Source organism: Malaclemys terrapin, chromosome 1 (assembly GCF_027887155.1).
Source record: "Malaclemys terrapin pileata isolate rMalTer1 chromosome 1, rMalTer1.hap1, whole genome shotgun sequence".
Taxonomy (NCBI): domain Eukaryota; kingdom Metazoa; phylum Chordata; order Testudines; family Emydidae; genus Malaclemys; species Malaclemys terrapin.
In genome coordinates, this window is record NC_071505.1 from 72862703 (window position 1) to 72883210 (window position 20508).

The following is a 20508-nucleotide window of genomic DNA, read 5'->3' on the forward strand; positions in this document are numbered from 1 at the left end:
TGAGTTTTTAGGCTAAGACAGGGTGTCTAGCTGCCCTGCCCTCGAAGGAGCCCTGGGAAAGAACTGTGGCTCTCTGAGCTCCTTTCTTGCTCACTAGGAGAAGTAACTTTAGTTTAGCCCTTTACTAGGTTCAGCTGAATTTCCTCTTCCACCAGCATAGCTTCCCAGGTCCATGTTCTACCCATCCCCTCCCCACAGGCTTGCTTGGTGGAGGAGGGCATCTGACATGCCATCCATTTCCTCTGCCCCCAGGCCTGGAGTTGTGATGAGGGGAATGATAATGTGGTTCCACATGGGTGGGGTGGGGGGGTGTTTCTTATTCTGCCTACTCCCTTGTGCTGCAATTCGGTCTTGTTAATTGGGGTCCTTGTATATTTCTGTGTGTATGTAGGTAATTATAAATAAAATACACTATATGAGTACCATGATTTCATTGTTGTGAATTTAATGTACTCTTTTTGTGGCGTTTATTTATTTATTTAATAGGTAGATAGTGATGATTATAAAGCTTCATTCCTCAAGACAACTTACGAGGGTAAAACCCTGGAAATTTCAGATTTAAAATCATTCACAAGATATTCTGTAGTAGTCACTGCTTTTACAGGAGATGTAAATGCTGCACATATTGAAGGCAAGTCTAGTACTTCAGTAATTGTCTCCACATTTGAGGCAGGTGAGTGTTTTTTGTGTTTTTAACTTAAACATCACTGTTTTTTATTTTTGAAACCTATCCAGTAAAGAAAATGTAAATTCTGAATACCAGCTACACTTTCAATACATCTTTAGATTTTGCTCTCACAATAAAGATGTGTAAATTCCCCTTGATATTAAAGTGTGGTTGTAGACAACAAGTGACAGTAAAAATAAATGCTGCTAATACTTAGCACATATCATCCATCGATCTCAAAGTGCTTTACAGAGGTGGGTAATCATTATGCCTGTTTAACATTTGAGTAAGAGTGATGCACAGCTAAACAAGGAGGCCAGAGGGAGTCTGTAGTAGACAGAAATCAATCTAATGTCAAGGCAATACTGTACACTTTAAAGGGATACTCTGATTTAAGGAACAGACTGCCTCGGCAGACAAGCCATGGACCATGAAGATAGGTCTTTAAATTTCCAAATGTTCAGAGTCAACTTCTTGACTGTAACCTCACTTTTAAAAATACCTTGTTTCTTTTCTCTAGCATGTATGCTGTGTTTATTATGATCATTTATGTACTGTAAATGTCACAGTTCTTAATCTCTTCTTTTCTAATGAAGGGAAACCCATCAGGGCTGTCCAGGCTGAGGGGGGAGGGGAGAGGCAAGTGGGACAATTTGCCCCAGGCCCCACAGGGGGCCCCACGGGAATATAGTATTCTATAGTATCGCAACTTTTTTTATGGAAGGGGCTCCCGAAATTGCTTTGCCCCGGGCCCCCTGAATCCTCTGGGCAGCCCTGAAACCCATATCGATGCATGGACCTATTTTGGACATTGTTGTGTTCTGATCAAATGAATGGTGCACTGTAGCGCGCATGGCACAGTTAGCAATTATGTGCAAGAATCAAAAGGCTAATTTAAAGATTTACTTTTTTGTGATAATGCACCTACATGAATGATAGAATAATAGTCCAGGAATAAAAATTAGCGTGATTAGCTTCATAACAAGGCAAAGTGCTGCCGCTGGATTTTCATACTCAAGCTTTTTATGTGGTATCTGAGTGAGTTTAAGGCTTGGAGGAGGGCTAGCTGACAGGCTCAATCCAGAGAAGACTGAGTTGATATCTGTGGGCTGGGAAGCAAGCAGAGATTATATCTGACCCCTTGATTGAGGTGTGCTTGCCTTTGGTTAATAGAGTTCACAATTTGGGGTCATGTTAGATCCCTGGCTGCTCAGGAAGCATGAGTAGGCAAAACAACTTCTTTTCTATCTGTGTCTGGAAAGAGAGGTACAGCCTTTTCTTTTAGACAGAGCAGTTGGTTAAATGATCATTGCTTTTGCACCTTGAGAATAAACTACTTGAATAAATGTGTTTTATAAAGGGCTACCTTAGGATCATTGGGAAAGAGCATGATAAATGTGCTCTGAGATCTGCTTCTGCTACCAGTAAATTTCTGGATGGAATTTAAAGTGCTGGTTTCACTATAAAACACTAAGGCCTGGTCTACACTACAATCTTAAATCAACATCAACTGGGTTAAGTCAATCTAATAATGTATGTGTCAACACTGCCGAGTCCTTTCCACCAATCTAAGTGGCCTGTAAAGTCGACTTCTGTACTCCACCTCCACGAGAGGCATAGTGCTTGATTCGACATCCATGGGTCGACGTGGGGATAGTGTAGACTCTGCGTTGTGTAATTCGAATGGAGGGCACTTTCAACTCCACTGCATGTCAGCTAGGTACACACGAAACAGCCACTCCCCTGTTAAAGCCCCGAGAACATTTGAATTTTCATTACCTGTTTGCTTAGTGTGGAGAGCTCACCAGCACAGCTGATCATGGGGACTCAAGGCTGCAAATTGGCCAGCATGGAGTACACGGGAGGTGGTGGATCTTATTGCTGTGTGGGGAGAAGAGTCTGCAGGCAGAGCTCTGATCCAGCAGAAGAAACGCTGACATCTATGCCAAGATTGTGCGGGGCATGGAGGAGAAGGGCTACACCAGGAACTCGCAGCAGTGCCATGTGAAAATAAAAGAGCTTCAGCAAGTGTACCAGAAGACCAGGGAGGCGAACAGTCATTCTGGTTCTGCCCCACAGACGTGCCACTTTTATGAGGAGCTGCATGCAATTGTCAGCGGCAACCCCACCGCTACCCCAAAATACTTCATGGATACCTCTCAGGAGCCCTGGGCGACCGATAGCAACAACAAGGAGGACATTGTTGACAAGGAGCAGGAGGAGGATGTGAGGCAGGCAAGTGGAGGATCCATTCTCCCCGACAGCCAAGAACCGTTTTTAACCCCAGAGCCCATCCCCTCACAGGACCAGTTGGTGGCGGAGTGTGATGCTGGGGAAGGCACTTCTAGTGAGTACTCATTTCCAATCAAACTGGAGGGATTACATGCTATTATTTTTTATGTTTAATCTGAATGAAAAAGTAGGTGTAGTGGGTATCGGTGGCCACTCCAGCTATGCAGAGGGTGCTCTCTGAAAAAGACTGTTTATGTGCACGGGGATGGCCTGGGAATCCTCCATGGAGATCTCTAAGAAGCGTTCATGGAGGTACTCTGCAATCCTTTGCAGAAGGTTTCTGGGAAGGACTGCTTTATTTCATCCACCACTGTAGGACACTTTCCCGCGCCACTCCAGTATTAACTCTGCTGGCATCATTGCAGCACACAGCATTGCAGCATAAGGACTAGGTCTGCACCCAGACGCTTGCAGCATCTGCTCCCTTGCTGCCTCTGTTACCCTCAGGAGAGTGATATCGCATAGGGTCACCTAAGGAAAACAGGGGAAGTTTTCAATGCTAACCCTTAAACTGCAAACAATTCAACAAGTAATCTGCCCCCCATTTGGTGAAATATGGATCACACAACCACATTTTCCCAAATGGCCCATGGTTCTGGTTGGAAGGGATCACCATGTATTGCAAGCAGCATTGAAAAAATAAGGGGGGGGGAGGTGGCGGTTTCCTGTTTGTCTCCCTTCCCCCCGACCCGGTGCCGCTTTTGTAACAAACAAACAATTTGGGGGACTTTACACTGGTGCCTGTCCTCAAGCACCATCCAGGTTGCTAGGGGAAAGGCAGCTTTTCTCAAGTTCCAACCTGTGATCCCAAGGATGTCTTCACAAAAGCAGCAGCATAAGACCCCTTACCCCATGCCTCGTGGCTTTACTCACCAGGGCTGGAGTGGCAAACCGACCCTTGTAATAGCCAGCGATTACATTGTGGCTTGCAGTGAAGTGTATTGAGGGGTGATTTTTTTATTTAAAAAATTAACCTTGCACCAGAAACAATGTATGCACTGTCAGTGCTACCCTTGTGCTTTGCATTCATTGCAGCCGAAACCTTGTCTGTCAGCGCATCCTCCACACCGGGACACAGGCGCCGACTTTCTAATGTGCCGGGGTGTGCTCAACGCCTCGCTGTGCCCCAGACCCCGCCCTCATCTCACTCCTTCCTCCAAGGCCATGCCCCCCACCTCTTACCAGCCCCGCTCCACCTCCGCCCCGCCTCTTCCCGTCCCCGCTCCATCCCCTCCCCCACAGAGCACCACGTCCTCGCTCCTCCTCTCCCTCCCAAAGCCTCCTGCATGCCACAAAACAGCTGATTGCGGCAGGCAGGAGGTGTGGGGAGAGAGGGAGAGGTGCTGATCAGTGGGGCCTGCCAGTGGGTGGCAAACACTGGGGAGCTGCGAGGGAGCTGATAGGGGAGTTGCTGGTGGGTGCTCAGCACCCACCATTTTTTCCCCCTGGGTGCTCCAGCCCCAGAGAACCCATGGAGTCGGCACCGGGACAGAGACTTTCCCAGATTAGAAGGCAGAAAAAGAAGACTCAGGAGGACATGTTCAATGAGTTAATGCACGCCTCCGAGAGTGACAAGATGGATCTCAGAGCATGGAGGATTATACTGTCCGAGAACCTGGACATGGACACTGAGGACAGGAGAACATGCAGGGAACAAGAGTGTGCCATGCAGGAAAAGATTCTGCAGATTATGAAGGAGCAATCAGACATGTTGAGGCAGCTGGATGCTAGTCCTTCTGCAGCCTATGCTGAACCTACTGCCTATCACCCAGTTCTACATCCTCCTCCCCTAAACGTCCTATGAGGCGGGGGAGAGGGGGAGTTCGGTATCCCTTGCACTCCACGCCAGGGGAGGGTACAAGGACCAGAAGGTGCCCATTCCCACACCTTTGCTTGTTACTGCAGTGCATCTGTAAGCAAGCTGTCCTTGTTTCTCCCCCCACAGTGTTATCAGCCCTTTTGCCCTAGGTTATCTTACTTTTCTTTGCTGTCTCTGTGTGTTTGTATGCATAATAAAACTTAATGGATTGAGGAGAAAAGGCTCTTTATTCATTCAACACCCGGTGGTTTGTGCGGGTGGAGTTTACAGGGGAGAAAATGCAATGGAGGGGACAGTTTAGTAAGGAACACCACAGATAAGTGTCATATTACTCTGGCTCATTGCTGAAACTGGTTTTGAAAGCCTCACGGAGACGCAGAGCCCCTCAATGTGCTCTTCTTATTGCCCTGGTGTCTGGCTGCTCAAAATTGGCTGCAAGGTGATCTGCCTCAACCCCTCCACCTCAGAGGAAACTTTTCTCCCCTTGTTTCACAGATATTATGGAGCACACAGCAGGCAGCAATAACAGTGGGGATTTTGCTTTCACTGAGGTCTAACCTAGTAAGCAAACTGTGCCAGTTAACTTTTAAACATCCAAAGTCACGTTCCACCACCATTCTACACTTGCTCAGCCTCTGGTTGAACCAGTCCTTACTGCTGTCCAGGCTGCCTGTGTATGGCTTCATGAGCCATGGGAGCAAGGGATAGTCTGGATCATGATTGGCATTTCAACATCACCAATGGTTATTTTGCAGTCTGGAAAGAAAATCCCTGCTTGCAGCTTTCTGAACAGACTGTGTTCCTAAAGATGCATGCACCTTTCCCAACCAGCCCACATTGATGTCAGCGAAATGGCCCCTGTGATCCACCAGTGCTTGCAACATCATTGAGAAGTACCCCTTTCGGTTTATGTACTCTTTGGCAAGGTGGTCTGGTGCCAAGATAGGGATATGTGTTCTATCGCCCCACTTCAGTTAGGGTACCCCATCGCAGCAAAACCATCCACTATGTCCTGCATGTTGCCCAGAGTCACTATCCTTCTTAGCAGAAATCTGTTAATGGCCCTGCAAACTTGGATCACAACAGATCCCACGGTAGATTTACCCACTCTAAATTGATGCCCCACTGACCGGTAGCAGTGTGGCATTGCAAGTTTCCACAGAACTATCGCCACTTGCTTCTCCACTGTCAGAGCAGCTCTAATTTTAGTATTGCTGCACTTTGGGGGTGGGGAAAGTTTTTCACACGGTTCCTGGAAAGTGACCTTACGCAGTCTAGTTCTGCAGCCACTGCTCGTCATCCCATAGCCAGACCCAGAAATGACACTCAATTGTGTCAAAGTGATGCGTGATTGTCACCAGCAACTGCGAATTGCTCCGCTCTGACTTCCAGCAGGGCTGCTAGCGTGGCATCACATTGTTTCACATGGCGGCTCCTGTATCAGCTGTGTAAATACTACAGGATAAGGCGTGAGGTGTTTGTAATGCTCACAACAACAGTGTGCAGCTGCGCGGGGTCCATGCTTATCTTGCCATGGCATCTGCGTGGGTGACCCAGGCTTACAAAAAAAGGCTTGGTTTGTTTGCTGTTGATTTCAGGAAGGGAGGGACAGAGGGAGGGAGGTAAGTGCATCATGGAAGGCTAATGCCATGTTCCCATAACCATCCGTGCTAATGTTTTGGTCCCATAAGGCATTGCAAACCCAACCCAAAATTCCACTCGGCTACATGCACTGTGGGATAGCTACCCACAGTACAGTGCTCCGTGCAAGCCCGCTAGAGAGGATGCACTCTTCCGACACAATGAGCTAGTGTGAACACACAAGATCGACTTGCTTAAATCAGAGGCTCAGTGTCGACATAATGTCGGCTTAACTTTGTAGTGTCAACATGGCCTATGTACTGTATGTTTGGGCATCAGTTAATGGAAAGACTGCTCCTCTCCTTGGGCAATGCTGTGTCAGCTCTGAGCAGCGGAGGCTCTTGATATAACAGTCCCCTTGTTTAAAAGTAGTGAGGGTGGTTGGTGCTGGCAGAGTGTTTTTAGAAAGGGATCCCCAACTCTGACACCTCTCCCCATGGTCTAACAAAACAAGGATTTGTTACATTCAGAGCATACTTCAAGGCTGATGCTTTCCATGGGGGTTTCCAGGAAGCAGTGGATTTAGAGATGAGGGTGGTTACTTATGATCTGATGCTAATTATGCTGGGCTTCTAATCATTATGTTTGCTATTTGTGAGATTAATATTATAATATTTGCACAGGCACTTAGTGGTTAGGATAATAGTTTTTAATTAACAAATTAAATAGCAGTGATATAATCCTGGTGTCCAAAAGATTATTTTTTCTTAAACCTTTCTGTATTTTAATCTATAAATAAATAATAACAGTAATAAATTCCAATTCAAAGTGAATTTCTGAAATATTTCCTTTAGTGCCTAAAGACCCACCTAACAACGTAACATTTCAGAAGATACCAGATGAAGTAACAAAATTCCAAGTGACGTTTGTGCCATCATCTGAACCCAATGGAAATATTCAAGTATATCAAGCCATGATTTACAAAGAAGATGACCCTGCTGTTGTCCAGATTCATAATCTAAGTGTCATTGACAAAACAAATAAATCGGTCACTGCAGTGATAGAGGGGCTAAAAGGAGGACATACGTATAACGTCATTGTAAGGTTTAATACAATTTTCTGTCTTTGATGTCAACAGATTTGCCTAATTAAGGAGTGCAGGCCTAAGCCCAGAATATGGTTTTGTTCCCTGGCATTGTAACCAAGGGTATAAAGTGCATGGGGAAAATCAGTAGTAAATGAAGACACTTAGCATCTCACTGGTGGTAGCTAGCACCTTGTAGGACTAGACCCTAGATCACCAGGCCAGTTTTTGGCACATCACTTTCAACTACAACATTTTGTTCTATCTTTTGATACCCAAGGTCTTCTTCTGTTTTGTATTGTTTTTTGTTTCAGCCTCAAGGCCCAATCCTATAAGCAGTAACTACAGATGAATCTTGATTACTGCTTGTAGTCCCACCATTAAAGCAATCAGGGATTAGGACAGGAGGGGAGGAGAAGCAAGAGTAAAAATCCTCCTGGAAATAATTGTTCGGAGATTGGATTTGTTTCCCCACCCCCTTTGTTTTAACTATGTTACACCAGGGACTGAAATATTGTTTTCCTTGGGATTTTAGAGATGAGTGTAGTGAATGGCATAAAGAATGACCTAGGAAGGTACTGGAGAGAGTCCCTCTGGAAATTATTATTATTATTTTTTAGAGTAAATCTACTCCGTTTCTGATTTCACCAATATCAAAGGAGTTTGGAAGAATAAACAAATTAGGCCAAATTCTTCTTTCAGTTGCACTGGTGTAAATCCAAAGAATCTCAGGTATAACTGAAGGCAGGATTTGGTCCACTGGTATGTAGTTTAAAAAAATGTAGGATAATCAGATAATAGTATCCAATTTACTTTTGTATATTCTTTCATACAAAAGTACTACAAAATGCTCCACGAATGCTTTCACGCTTTACACGCAGATAGAATTATTTTAATCATAATTTATCATACAGTCAGCATCTATATATGCAGAGGGACAGGAGTCAGGAGGGATATAAAGACCATGTTACAGGAGAGAAACTAAGAGGCTCAGGGAATTGGATTTCATGATAGGCTAGGAAAATGAGATAAGTCTTGAATTTGGATTTCAAGAGAGTCAGGGAATGAGTTAGAGGTAGAGAGACATGTTAGTGTAATAGTGTGTTCCCGAGAGTACAAGGGAATGGATCTAGAGATAAATTAGTAGGGAAATTTTAATACATATTTTAAATAATGTTGCTCCATATATACATAAATTAAGGTTCTAGTTCCATCTTGAATTAGAAAAACATGAATGACAATCTCAAGGTTTATGGTATCATTGAAACCCTTCTGTCTTGTCATATTATGTATATATAAAATTGCAGGATTTATTATTCCTTTAAAAAGTATATATTTAGCTTTTGCTGATTTAAGTTTAACACAAATGTTCAATAAAATAAAGTGTTCATTTCTTTTTAAGGTGTATGCAATAAATGGTGCTGGTGCAGGGCCAAAAATCCAACTAAAAATAACTATGGATATTAAAGGTATGTATAATAAAATGCTTTTTTGCTGAGATCTCTATAAGCTTCAAAGAAATTACTGTAAATTTGTGCATATATATGTGTGTCCCTCCTGTCCATTGTCTAGCAGAATGAGCATAAGGCTGAGAGCCTTGAATGCCTGAGTTCTATTCCTGCCTCTGCTACAGATTAATGATATTTGGTACTTATATAGGACCTTGCTGATATTGAATTGTACCATACACCATAATTAGCACCAATAAAACAGTGGGAGAACTTATGGAATAAGGTACTACTCAATGTGAAAAAGGTTATCAGAATTTACCATTTTACAAATATTTAGTTATCTCTCACCATGACATTTAGAAATAGAGTATAGAACCATATGTACTTATACCATACTACATCCATGAGAAGCAAATAAAATCATTGTCCCCATTTCACAGATAGAAAAACTGAGGCTCAGATTTTTTTTTTTTAAATGGTGTTCTTTCTTTGTCAAACCAGTCACTTGGACTCTGATCCTGCAAAGGGGGAAATCTGTGAGGGCAGACTCTCACCCTCTCAAGGACCCCATTGCAGGATTGAGGCCTTAATTAGGACATTAAGCTGTCCACCAAAATGTCCCAAATAAGAGGATTACATGCTTGAACTAAGTGATTTTAATTAATAAATTAGAAAGCAAAACATTTTGGCTTGTCTTTGTTTAAAAACAGAACCACCAAGACCTAATAAGAAACCAACACCAGTTTTTGATACTAGCGGGACACTACTTGTTACTGCTACAACAATTACTATCAGAATGCCAGTATGCTACTATAATGATGATCATGGACCTATCAAGAAGATACAAGTTCTTGTTGCAGAAGCAGGAGGTAGAGAAAGCTATTATGTTCTTTTGCTAATTGTTCATACTTTTTAGTTTCTTGCATTTGACCTATTACTCTGTTCCCTTATTGCCTTTATTGGGTGATGCAGAATTAATGTTGGGAGACATTTGACCAGTTACTGTAGCAATAACTACAGGAGTCATTCATGTGATACCTCTGTGCTACCATTCCTTGCTCCAAAGCTGAAGCATTATCTATGTGCTGTAAACTGGATTCAGGGAACCTGCCCAAGGCATTCACCCTTTTCAGCTGACAAATAGTGCTGTTGGTGGTTGAAGTCGCCCGTACACTATTTTTCATTATCTTTTTCAGGGTTTATCCGTTTTCTTTGTTCATGATTTTCTTTAAAAAATAACTCATGCGGTATCTGTGAAATTAAAATATCTGAAAGTTCCATTTAGTAGATTTTCCTTCTGTAGCCATTTTGTTGCTGTTAGAAGAATGCAACCATGATAACATTACTGTTTTACTGCAGGAATGAGTCATGTAAATTTCTTTTGTGCCGTACGGGTCAAATTCTGAACTGATGAGCTTTTGCTAATGAATATTTGCTCATATGAGCAGTCCCATGGGTCTAGTGTATACCATTCATACTTTTGAAAAATGGTCACTTATTGAAGTATTTAAATGGGAGCTATTGGGTGCTAAGCACTTCTGAAAATAGAACCATTGGTTTACCTTCTTTAACTGCAATCTGTTTAGGATATAAATGATTTATAATTAATTTCTTCTGACAATAGTTCAGCATGATGGAAATGTTACTAAGTGGTATGATGCCTACTTCAAAAAACCCAGGCCATATTTCACAAATGAAGGCTTTCCAAACCCACCCTGTACAGAAGGAAAGGAAGGACTGAGTGGCAAAGAAGATATGTATGTTATAGGTGCTGATACTACATGCATGATACCTGGGAGTGAAGATAAAATCTGCAACGGCCCCCTAAAGCCAAGAAAGCAGTACTTGTAAGTATACGATTCAAGTTCTATGTCAATGTTTGAGCAATAAAAATGTTTAAACAAAAATGTGCATTTATATGAGTGACGATCAGACAAAATGCAAAGGTAATATATTTTTAAAGCCCATTTAAGAAAAGGCGAGGTCTAACGTGATTTCACAAGACTTCACAAGCAAACATAGGCACACTGGGACTTTCTGTATGAAGTGGTTTTAAATCTTCATATACTTAATTTTTTTTTTTACTGGACTGTAAATATGAGAGAACTGACAGGTAGTTTTTTTTGTTTTAGTAACATAAGATTGTCCTTCCTGAATTCAGCAAGTCTAAATGCAAGATTAAGTACTATCCATTTCATGCATCTACAGTATACTTTTAACATGCTGACATTAGGATTCTTAAATTATATGGTGTATACTGATTGCATGTAATTTTCCCCCAAAATGAAGAATAATTACTAGTTCTTCACTGAATGAATGATTTTAAAACTTGTATGTAAATATTTGATTCCTGACTTTACTTAATTATTTTACAGATTTAAGTTCAGAGCAACAAATGTTAAAGGCCAGTTTACAGATTCAGACTATTCTGACCCTGTCAAAACTTTAGGTAAGGAGAAATTAATTTATTAAAGACATTTTAATATTTCAAAAGCATCTGATAAGTTATGAAATTGCTCCCTCTCCTTTTTACCAGATCATTCTCTTTTAAGTTAATAACTACAACTTTTGGTGGGCCTAGCTTAACCTCAAGAGTGCACAGTCTCGAAATCCATTCCTCCCACAGGATGCCCTGCAAAGCCGGGCCACTGCATGTTCTTCACAAGTCTCAGCTGTGATCCATTCCTTCCGCTGGCAGCCATCCTATGGACATGATCCCTTGACCCTTCAGGTTCAAACAATCAATCGTAAACTGGCTGGCAAGGTTCTGCTTAAACCAGTGGTGTTCTAACGTAGAACCTAGACAATTCTGGATGTCACTAACCAATGGCATAATTGTTGTTGGAACCCCAAACCGCACATAGCTGCTGCAGCAGCTGCACTGATCCTGAGGGAGTGAGATTCAAACTTCTTTGGGCAGATCCCTTGAAATTGCTAGGTTTCTTTAACAAAACAGTAACCCGATACTTAGGAAACTATCATCCTCAAGAAGTTTTTAATAAACAATGGTGTCTATTTGACATTCAGTGAATGCCTTAATATTGTGTATCTAAGACCACTAATATCTGGGAATTTTCATATAAAGTGTTGCTGGGCTAGTTTCAAATATTCCACTAGCCACATCCTCTCTGGGTGTAAATTGATGTGGCTTCATTGCCATAAATGCCTCCTATTTTACTAAGTCTTCAGAATGAAATACCTGGAACTCGATTTTCTTTGAGAGGCCCATGGGATGAAGGCAGAGGGACCACGAAGCTCAGTGAGATTGGTCTCACCAAGTTTCTAGGTAATCAATAGGTTGGGAAGGTTTGTAGAGTAGACAAGGAGAGCTGCTTCCCAGTCTCATGGATCCTGGGGCTCCACAGGTAAGGGAAGGCCTATCCCCATGAAAGCGGAGTGTTTCCATGGGGAAGACAGAACAGACTCATCCATGCTACTTTACTGGCCTACCCTTTAAGCATGGCCTTGTGCAGTGATCTATTGTGTTGCCACAAGGTGCATGGTGGCAGCTACAGAGGAGGACCCAGCAGGAGTTAATGCCTCTTGGGTTAACATGGTTTCAGCCGCTGGTGAGGTTGCAGCTGGTCCTCTGCTCAACCCAGTCTTGGTCCCACTTCTAAAATCCTGTGATGTCCAGCCACTGCTGAGCTTTGGCAGAAGAGCTCCTACTCACTGCCAGGAAAAAGGGAGCACAGGGCTCCCTCATCCAACTCTGCCTCCTCCCACCCTCACCCAAGAAATGTGCCGGTTTTGATTTCCTTTTGTTTGCAAAAGTAGTCAAAGGACAATCCAGTCTTCAGATATTTGTTCTTCAAATGTTCAATCCCAGTATTGCCCACTTTCTGTTGCAGGTGAGGGACTGTCAGAAAGAGCTGTAGAAATAATACTTGCAGTTACTTTGTGTATACTTTCCATAATTCTTCTTGTGGTGGCTATCTATGCTTTTGCAAGGTAAGACTTCTTTGTATATAAAATACTACACATTATTTTTAATCTGTATGCAAATATGTCTTTAAATATAGAAGAAATAAATCCTATACATAGAACCATATGCAACCAGCCTGATACCTTAAATTATGTTGCATTTTAATACCATTTTTTATCATATATTTTATCAAACTTACTATCATCCATTACAGAGGGTGAGCAGCTTGATTTGAAGTCAGCCAGTCAAAGTCTGTTCTCAGTGACACTGGTGAAATTCCAGAGTAGCTCCATTGAAGTGAATGGAGCTAGTCTGAAATTACATCTGTATTTGAGAAATCAGAAATCTGATGCTAGGTGAGGTAACCTATAGCATGCATAGATGCCTAGTTGAAGAAGTAGGCAAACTGCTGCATGAATGACATTCATTCGCTCACTAGCCACAGGTGCTATGCTGCCACTGCTAGTTCACTAGGGCTTTGAAGGAAAATAAGAAATGGAGGTCAAGAGTTTACACAGGAGTTAAGTATAAGGGCTTGATTCTCTTTTCACACACATTTTACACTAGTATAACTCCATTGTATTCAGTTGAATTACTTCTGGTTTATACTAGTGAAAATGAGAGGAAAATCAGGTCCAAGTAGTAATAATTTCTGGGGCAAACTTTCTCCATTGTCAGAATTTTGCCAGTAAAATGGGGCTAAAATGCATGCTGACAAAAATGTTCAAAGAGATGGGTAAAATGTTACTGGTTTTGCTGTTATCATCATAGAATGAAAAATGGAAGTATCGTTTTTTTAGAACTTCTCTACTCCTAGTTCTATGAAAGGCTGAATCTATCCTTCTATCCTGCTAATTCACATGTAATTAATAAATCATTTGAATATTCTTTTTCATTCACTCTCAACTTTGTTATGATCTTTGGTTTAGAATCCGACAAAAGCAAAAAGAGGGAGGCACCTACTCCCCGCGGGATGCAGAAATTATTGACACTAAATTCAAGCTGGATCAGTTGATCACAGTGGCAGACCTGGAACTGAAGGATGAGAGATTTACTCGGTAAGAATACTCCTTAGGCGAAGCAGTAGTCTGTAGCCATGACCCCTTTCTGACCTTTGCTTGTTTGGAAGTGTTTGTGGTGTTCTTATTTACACAGGCCACTAAGATCCTCTTTCAAAGGATGCCCTCCATCCTCCATACACTGCTGACTAGTGTGTAGAATATTACTTAATCTTCACATCTTTTATAATAAGATAAAGATCTAAGTTACAATAAGATAAAGCTCTAAGTGCAAATCATCCTTTAATTCGTATGGCAAAAGGAGCTGCATTTTTTAAACATAGTAAATTGTTCAGTATTTTGATGGCTCGCTATTTTCTGTGGATTGCAAACTTATAAACATCCCAAAAGATCCAAACCCTTAAACCGTGTCTTTTTCAGCTCAATCAGTAACAACATAGTCATTGTTTAATTGACATTTAGAAAATGTTTTAGCACAAGGGGACCTATTTTGCAGCTGAGTTTCTCTGGAACATGAAAACACTCTGGCCACACCCATACACCCAGGCCCTGGAGAAACATGTGGTAGCCTTAGGCCACTCAGCTGGCCAGATTTCCTGGGTTTTCACAGAGTGACAGAGACTCTTGCCCCATGTATTGTTTGGAAGGGAAGCTGTACTGTGTTCCTTTTGGTAGTCAGAAATTGCCACATTATTCCACGGATAGATATCATGAAAATTCTAAACAGTGGGCTATGACTGAATTAGCAAATGATGGATAAATATTATTGACATGGCTGTATTTTCCCTACTCTGTCACACAGCACATAGAATAGGAAGCACTGTGGCAGGCAATCTCCTTAAAGAAAGATTACTTTGCCCTAGGAGTTAAGCACCCTACTGTTGCAGACTATGGGTAGCTTGAAGAAGCCTGTAACTATTGACCTGTTTGTTTTGAATGTTTTATGGCTATGTGTATGGTGCAGAAAAGGATTATTGCATTATAAAGCTGTTCAAATGTGTGCATTTAAGAGTGGCCACTTACAGCACATGGTCAAACATACTGAGAATCCTCTGGTGCAAATGAATGCAATGCATCCTGTGTGGACATTGTGCCACATTTTGTTTAGATAATATAGTCTAATACCCATTAACAGTAATGGAGATGTTCACTTTCAACCAACAGACACAATCCTTTGCACCTTTGTAGCTGTAAACCAGATAAATGTCCCCGTCCATTAACTTGAGAAGTTTCCTGTAGCGTATACATTTGAAAATTGCTAGCAAAATAGAACAATATCATTTTTGTTTGTGTACTAAATTATTAATGGATTTTACTTCCAGATACTCCTCATTTTTCTTTAGACGCAAGGAGATATTTGTCATCCAGTAAGTTATTGAACTGTTGACGAGACCTGGTGTGATTTCCATAATGTTGTGTAACTTGTGTGCTACTATACTTTGTTGATCTTTGTCCAAAGTAAATAATTTTCCAAAGTGCGTTCTTGGTAATGAAAATGAAATTAGTATTAGCAACTTATATTATTATATGGTAATACTAATGACAAATGACTGTATTTGTCAACATGTCATCTTTGATCTCAGTGATTAATGTTAAGACACTATAATTCTGCAACTATTTTAAAACAAAGGAGAGCTATTTTTAACAGAAATTATGTCAGGCTCACCTCAGCAGACATACAAAAAGTAGACAGCACAATTAGAGTGCAGGTACCAATTGGAGTTCAAAACTGGGCCTTACACTTTTCTTCAAGAGTTAGAATTTGCATATTCAGGAGAAATCCTTTTGTTTCTCCTCAGCTGCCTGTTGTACTGTCCATGCTACCAGAAAGCATCCCATTAAGATCTCAGCAAAAATTCCAGGGGGTCAAATCCCATGTTACATGGGAGAATTCCACTTTACCACTGCTCTGTCTAAATTATGACCAGTTTGGATTTATACAACATCAATCCCTGCAGGTTAGGCTACAAAATTGTAATATTTCATATTTATGTGCAGTTTGTTAAGTGATTTATACACAGCAAGGACTTTACTGAGCAGTAATTCAGCAGTTTTAGTTACCCTACCAATTACTTTACTTTGAGGCACTTTCACTTTCTGGCTCTGATATAATAAGAGTGATATGGAATGTAAAGGTGTCATGTTAGCATGTTAAATTCTTATGCTACATGCTGATGATTACACTGAAACCATCACAAATGAATTGCACGTTCAAAATATAGAACTACTTCCTATTTCTGCATTTCCTCACTGTCATGAGTTGGTTGAATTATTACATGCATAGAGTCAATTGCCCAGCCACAGCTTTTCAAATAGTGAGGGAATACTTAGCAAGTTACTGCCAGATTCTAGATCATCTGTGCCATCTAAGCAGTATAAATGAGCCTGTTTGGGGAAGGAATCTGTCCATATGTATCATTTCCTGCTTATCCTATATCATGTGAAGCACTAAAAACAATGTTCTGTAACTGGCTAGCTAAGTATCCCCTCACCATGGGGGAAATTTTAGTTGAGGTACAGCCAGTTCCTGCATCAACCACCTATCCCCACTCTTCCCTCCCCCACATTTCTGTGTAGGGGTGTGTTGCACAACACAGTGCTCTGCCATTCGTCAGCTGGCTTACCATACATCATTTGATGTAAGTTAGCATAGAAGATTATTTGGCTCAGATAGTCAGGAACATGCAGAACAGGTCCACATAATAAGTAGGACAGGGTGGGAAGTGGTTTTCCCATCTTGTGAAAATTTCCAAGATTTCAAAACTTTTTCCCACACAGAATTGGGCCAAAAAGTCAAAATCTCAAAAAAAAAATTGTGAACCAACAAACTGAAAAAAAAATTGGTTTTGGCAAATCAAAGTATTTCATTTCATTTTCAACCTTTTCAAAAACATTTTTAATATTAATTAAGTTACATTTCATAACAAAGTTGTTTCAAACAAATAAAAAACCAAAGGAAAAAAACCCAAACCTTTTCAACAAGCAGTTTAGGTTTAGACGAATAAACATTTTTCAGAAAAAAAAGTTGCCTCAGAAAAGTTCCCGACTAGCTCTAACACCAACTCACTAATATCTGATACATTTGTGCCAGATTCTTGCAACTTGCTGGAAGGGAATAATTGCTAAAATACTAACATGAGAGAGTAGTGGAGACACGTTAATCTCCTTAGGTGATATGAGACAGGCAAGAACTGAACAGATCAAGGATTGTTTAAATCAAATCAAGCCCATCTATCTAGGTAGAAATATGGAATGGATTCACCAAGCACATGTACACCTGTGATTATATCAATTCCTGTTTATTGCAGCCTCTCACAACCTGGCCCAATCCACTTATCTGGATGCATACCAATCTGCTGTGAGTGGAACCAACCTCCAGATCCTATGTGCTTTTAAACCCCATGGGTCTGGCTAGTGACTGGTCATTGTTCATAGCTCTGGGTCTGACACCCTACTTGGGCAGTGGGACTCTCTAGTCCAGCTGCCTTAGACCCCAAAACGAGTGTCACAGTCCTCCTGAGCCCCCAGTTGCTTATACACATTCCCTCAGTGTTCCACTTTATTGTGGGTGCTTTGAACTTCTTGATTAACCCCTTCAGGGACAACATGGCAGGCAAGCAAGGAATGCAGACTTAGCAAAGGAATTTCATAACCACAGGCATTTTACTCTTGGAAGCACTTGAAGTCCCACTTAAATATAATCTCTGACCCTTTTGGTCATTTATCCAGGCTGAGAAACTTCAGTCCAGCTCCCATCCAAACTCCTGTGTAGAGAGTTCATTGTTCTTGTGGATGGATTTGGTAGTGGAGCAACATTTAGAGTTGATGGCACTCGGTTTCTCTGTACTGGCTTCTCAGGAGGAGCCCAAGGAACAAAATGACATTCACAAACAAGATGGCATTTACAATTTGACACAGACATATCCCCAATTTATCACACAGACCATGTAGCATTTTCTCATAATCAACACTGTCATGATCTACAGTCCAGTTAAAGGGACAGATTCTCTCTTCATTTACAGTCCCTTCACATGTCTGTGATGCAAAGGGGCTGTAAACCTGTTGAAAATCGGCTTTAGGGAATACTACCATCCCTTGCACCTCCTGGCATAGAGGTATGCCAGATATTTTCTGAGGAAAGGAGAGGACATGGCCTGAGAATATTGTGCTGTAGCTATTCTTGGTTGCAGAAGGGCCCTGAGGGTCTGTTACAACTGAGTGTAAATTATAGTACCCATGAGGCACAGTCAAGAATAGAGTAGATCCAGAGATAGCTTTAAGCCACCATTGTCCCATCCTTACTCCTCCATTTCTGCACAGGAACAGAGAAGCTGGCCTACAAAGAATTATTTTGTTTGTTTACCATACAGATACAATATTACTGGTTCTGGCAGTATTCTCCATTATACAAGTAGGGATTACCTACTTAAACTAATAAAATCTTGTTTATCTACCAGTAAAAGATTAAAAACAAAATATTTTAACTGCACTCACCGTCCATGCAAACCATATGTAAGAGGAGGGTGAGCATCAGGGCTATAAGATCTGCTGAGGCATCCACTGAAAGTACTGTATGAACATTGCACATTCAAAGGATGTTCTACCCAACAATGCCTCATATGATAGCTACCTTATGTGTGGCAGCCACCTTGCCACAACTGGCATTAGCACAAAACTCACACAGAATGATCTAGACACTACAAATATGCAACAAAAGGCCATTTCTCCACCCACAAAGTACCTGGCTGACATTTACCCAGACAGTTTGGATTGACAGGAGTAGGTTATGGTTTTAAGTCCCTGTCTGCACTGATGTGTGCATAAGACAGGAGGGTCTTCATATTAGCAGCACTTCCTGGATGCATTGTGCCTGAGGCAGATATAATGCTTTGTGATGTGATGGGGGGACATACATACAACAGCAGCATCTGTCATATCCTTTAAAAGGTAGGGAGCACACTCTCCCTTTCCCCATGCCAGCCGAGCTCTTCTGTGGATGGGGTTGAGGGGAAAAGGGCAGGGTGCTATCATTGCCCCTGCATGCCCCCTATAGAGGTTCTAGTGCAAGTGTCAGTGCTACATTCCCTCAGTTTAGTGTACCAAGGACCAAGATTTTGCCCAGCCACTGTGCAGTTGAAGGGAATGGGCCTGGTATCCTCTCCCTATCGCCCTTGATCACTCGTGAAGGGTTAAGCCCTATGTAGGTCTCAATTAACTTGTTAAAAATTAGTTCCTCGGTTATTCCTAGCAAGTGTCAATGGTGCTTATGAATTAAGCCTTTAGTCTACATATTCATTTCTGTAGTTTTCCATTTGGACAAAGTTGTATTTCCCTATAGATTTCAACTGATTGGCCCAGAGAGAAAGCTGAGTCTGTGTTACTATATGGTCTTCAGTTACCATTGCCAACACAAATCAGAAGTAATCTGAGAGGGATTCAGATTTTTGATAGACTTCAAAAACTCCCATATGTGAAACAATACACTGTTTAAAAAGAAAATCTGATTTAAAGCAACAAAGTGTTTAGCTTAGAGAATGCTTTATTCCCCCCCCCCTTTAAATGGAAATGTTAAATTATCCTGTTGAAATAGGGGAAGTTGTACTTTACAGTCTGAGTATGAGTTGTACTTTTCATGATCTGATGATATTTGCATCTTGATGTTTCATACTGAAGACTGGAAAGTGAGTGAAGCTGTGCTGTTGGCAGACTACTGTTTGTACATTAAAAAATACTGTAAGAAGATAAAACTGTTACCTCTTATCACAATGTTTCATTTTAGAAACATTTTAGAAAAGTTTGCAACCAAGCATCATTGTGCTATGCAAAACTCCATTGAGCTATTTTGGATGAGAACACTCATCATGGCACAGTTCACTCATTGTAAAGCTCCTTATACAACAAGGTTTCAAAAGCCTCAGATCGCGCATCTAAATCCACATATGGGTACTAAATGGCCTGATTTTCACAGGTGCTGAGCCCCTCTGTATCACCCCTGTAGGGAGTTGTGAAAGCTTAGTACTTCTGAAAATCAGACCCTTCATGTAGGTGTCTAATTATGGAGGTAAGTGTCAAACTTTAGGCACCCAATTAGCCCAACTACTTAAAAAACATTTAGTGCTTGTGAAAGGTGCCAGATGACCAGCACTGAACACAGAAATCTTCTGGTTAGTAACACATACGTGAGCTAGAAGGAAGCACATTTTGTCTCCATGCCTATTCAGTGCTTGACTTCCCCTGTTGCACTGCCAATGAGAGTGCAAAGGATGTTGGTGATGGTCCTGTCTCAATGTTCTTGGCTGTAGGGTTCACTATATCTTGACCACAAAGTCGCTAAGTGTCATATTCTGAATGCTCATGTGATGTGTAAATTGAATATCAAATCCCAAATGACAGAACTACCAGTGCAGTAAGTTATTAAACACAAGCTGTTTCAGGGAAGTGAAGACAATAGAATCTCAGAAATTATTGGGATGTCGATTGGGACGTGACTTTTATTCCGTTGCTCCAAGGGGAAGACAGAGAATTCAAATATAAAGGAAGAGCAAGCAGCATTTTTTGCAGAATCTGCTAAGAATTTTGTCCAATAAAATTATAAAGAGAGAGGAGTGCCTGATGTTCAAAGGCTAGCACATGTGTGCCCAATACATTGGTGTAATTATTTAAGAATAGT

The 20508-nt window shown here is 41.4% G+C and overlaps 1 protein-coding gene across 1 annotated transcript in view; it reads left to right on the forward strand.

Annotated features, from left to right (window-relative positions):
- The window catches only part of PTPRQ (protein tyrosine phosphatase receptor type Q), a 199396-nt gene that overhangs the window by 152794 nt on the left and 26094 nt on the right, over nt 1-20508 (forward strand). Inside the window, exons 45-52 of the mRNA XM_054027278.1 lie at nt 487-673; nt 7214-7458; nt 8846-8912; nt 9605-9763; nt 10519-10741; nt 11270-11343; nt 12746-12845; nt 13749-13877. Of these exons, the coding sequence (XP_053883253.1) occupies nt 487-673; nt 7214-7458; nt 8846-8912; nt 9605-9763; nt 10519-10741; nt 11270-11343; nt 12746-12845; nt 13749-13877 (1184 nt within the window). The remainder of the gene's footprint in view (nt 1-486; nt 674-7213; nt 7459-8845; nt 8913-9604; nt 9764-10518; nt 10742-11269; nt 11344-12745; nt 12846-13748; nt 13878-20508) is intronic.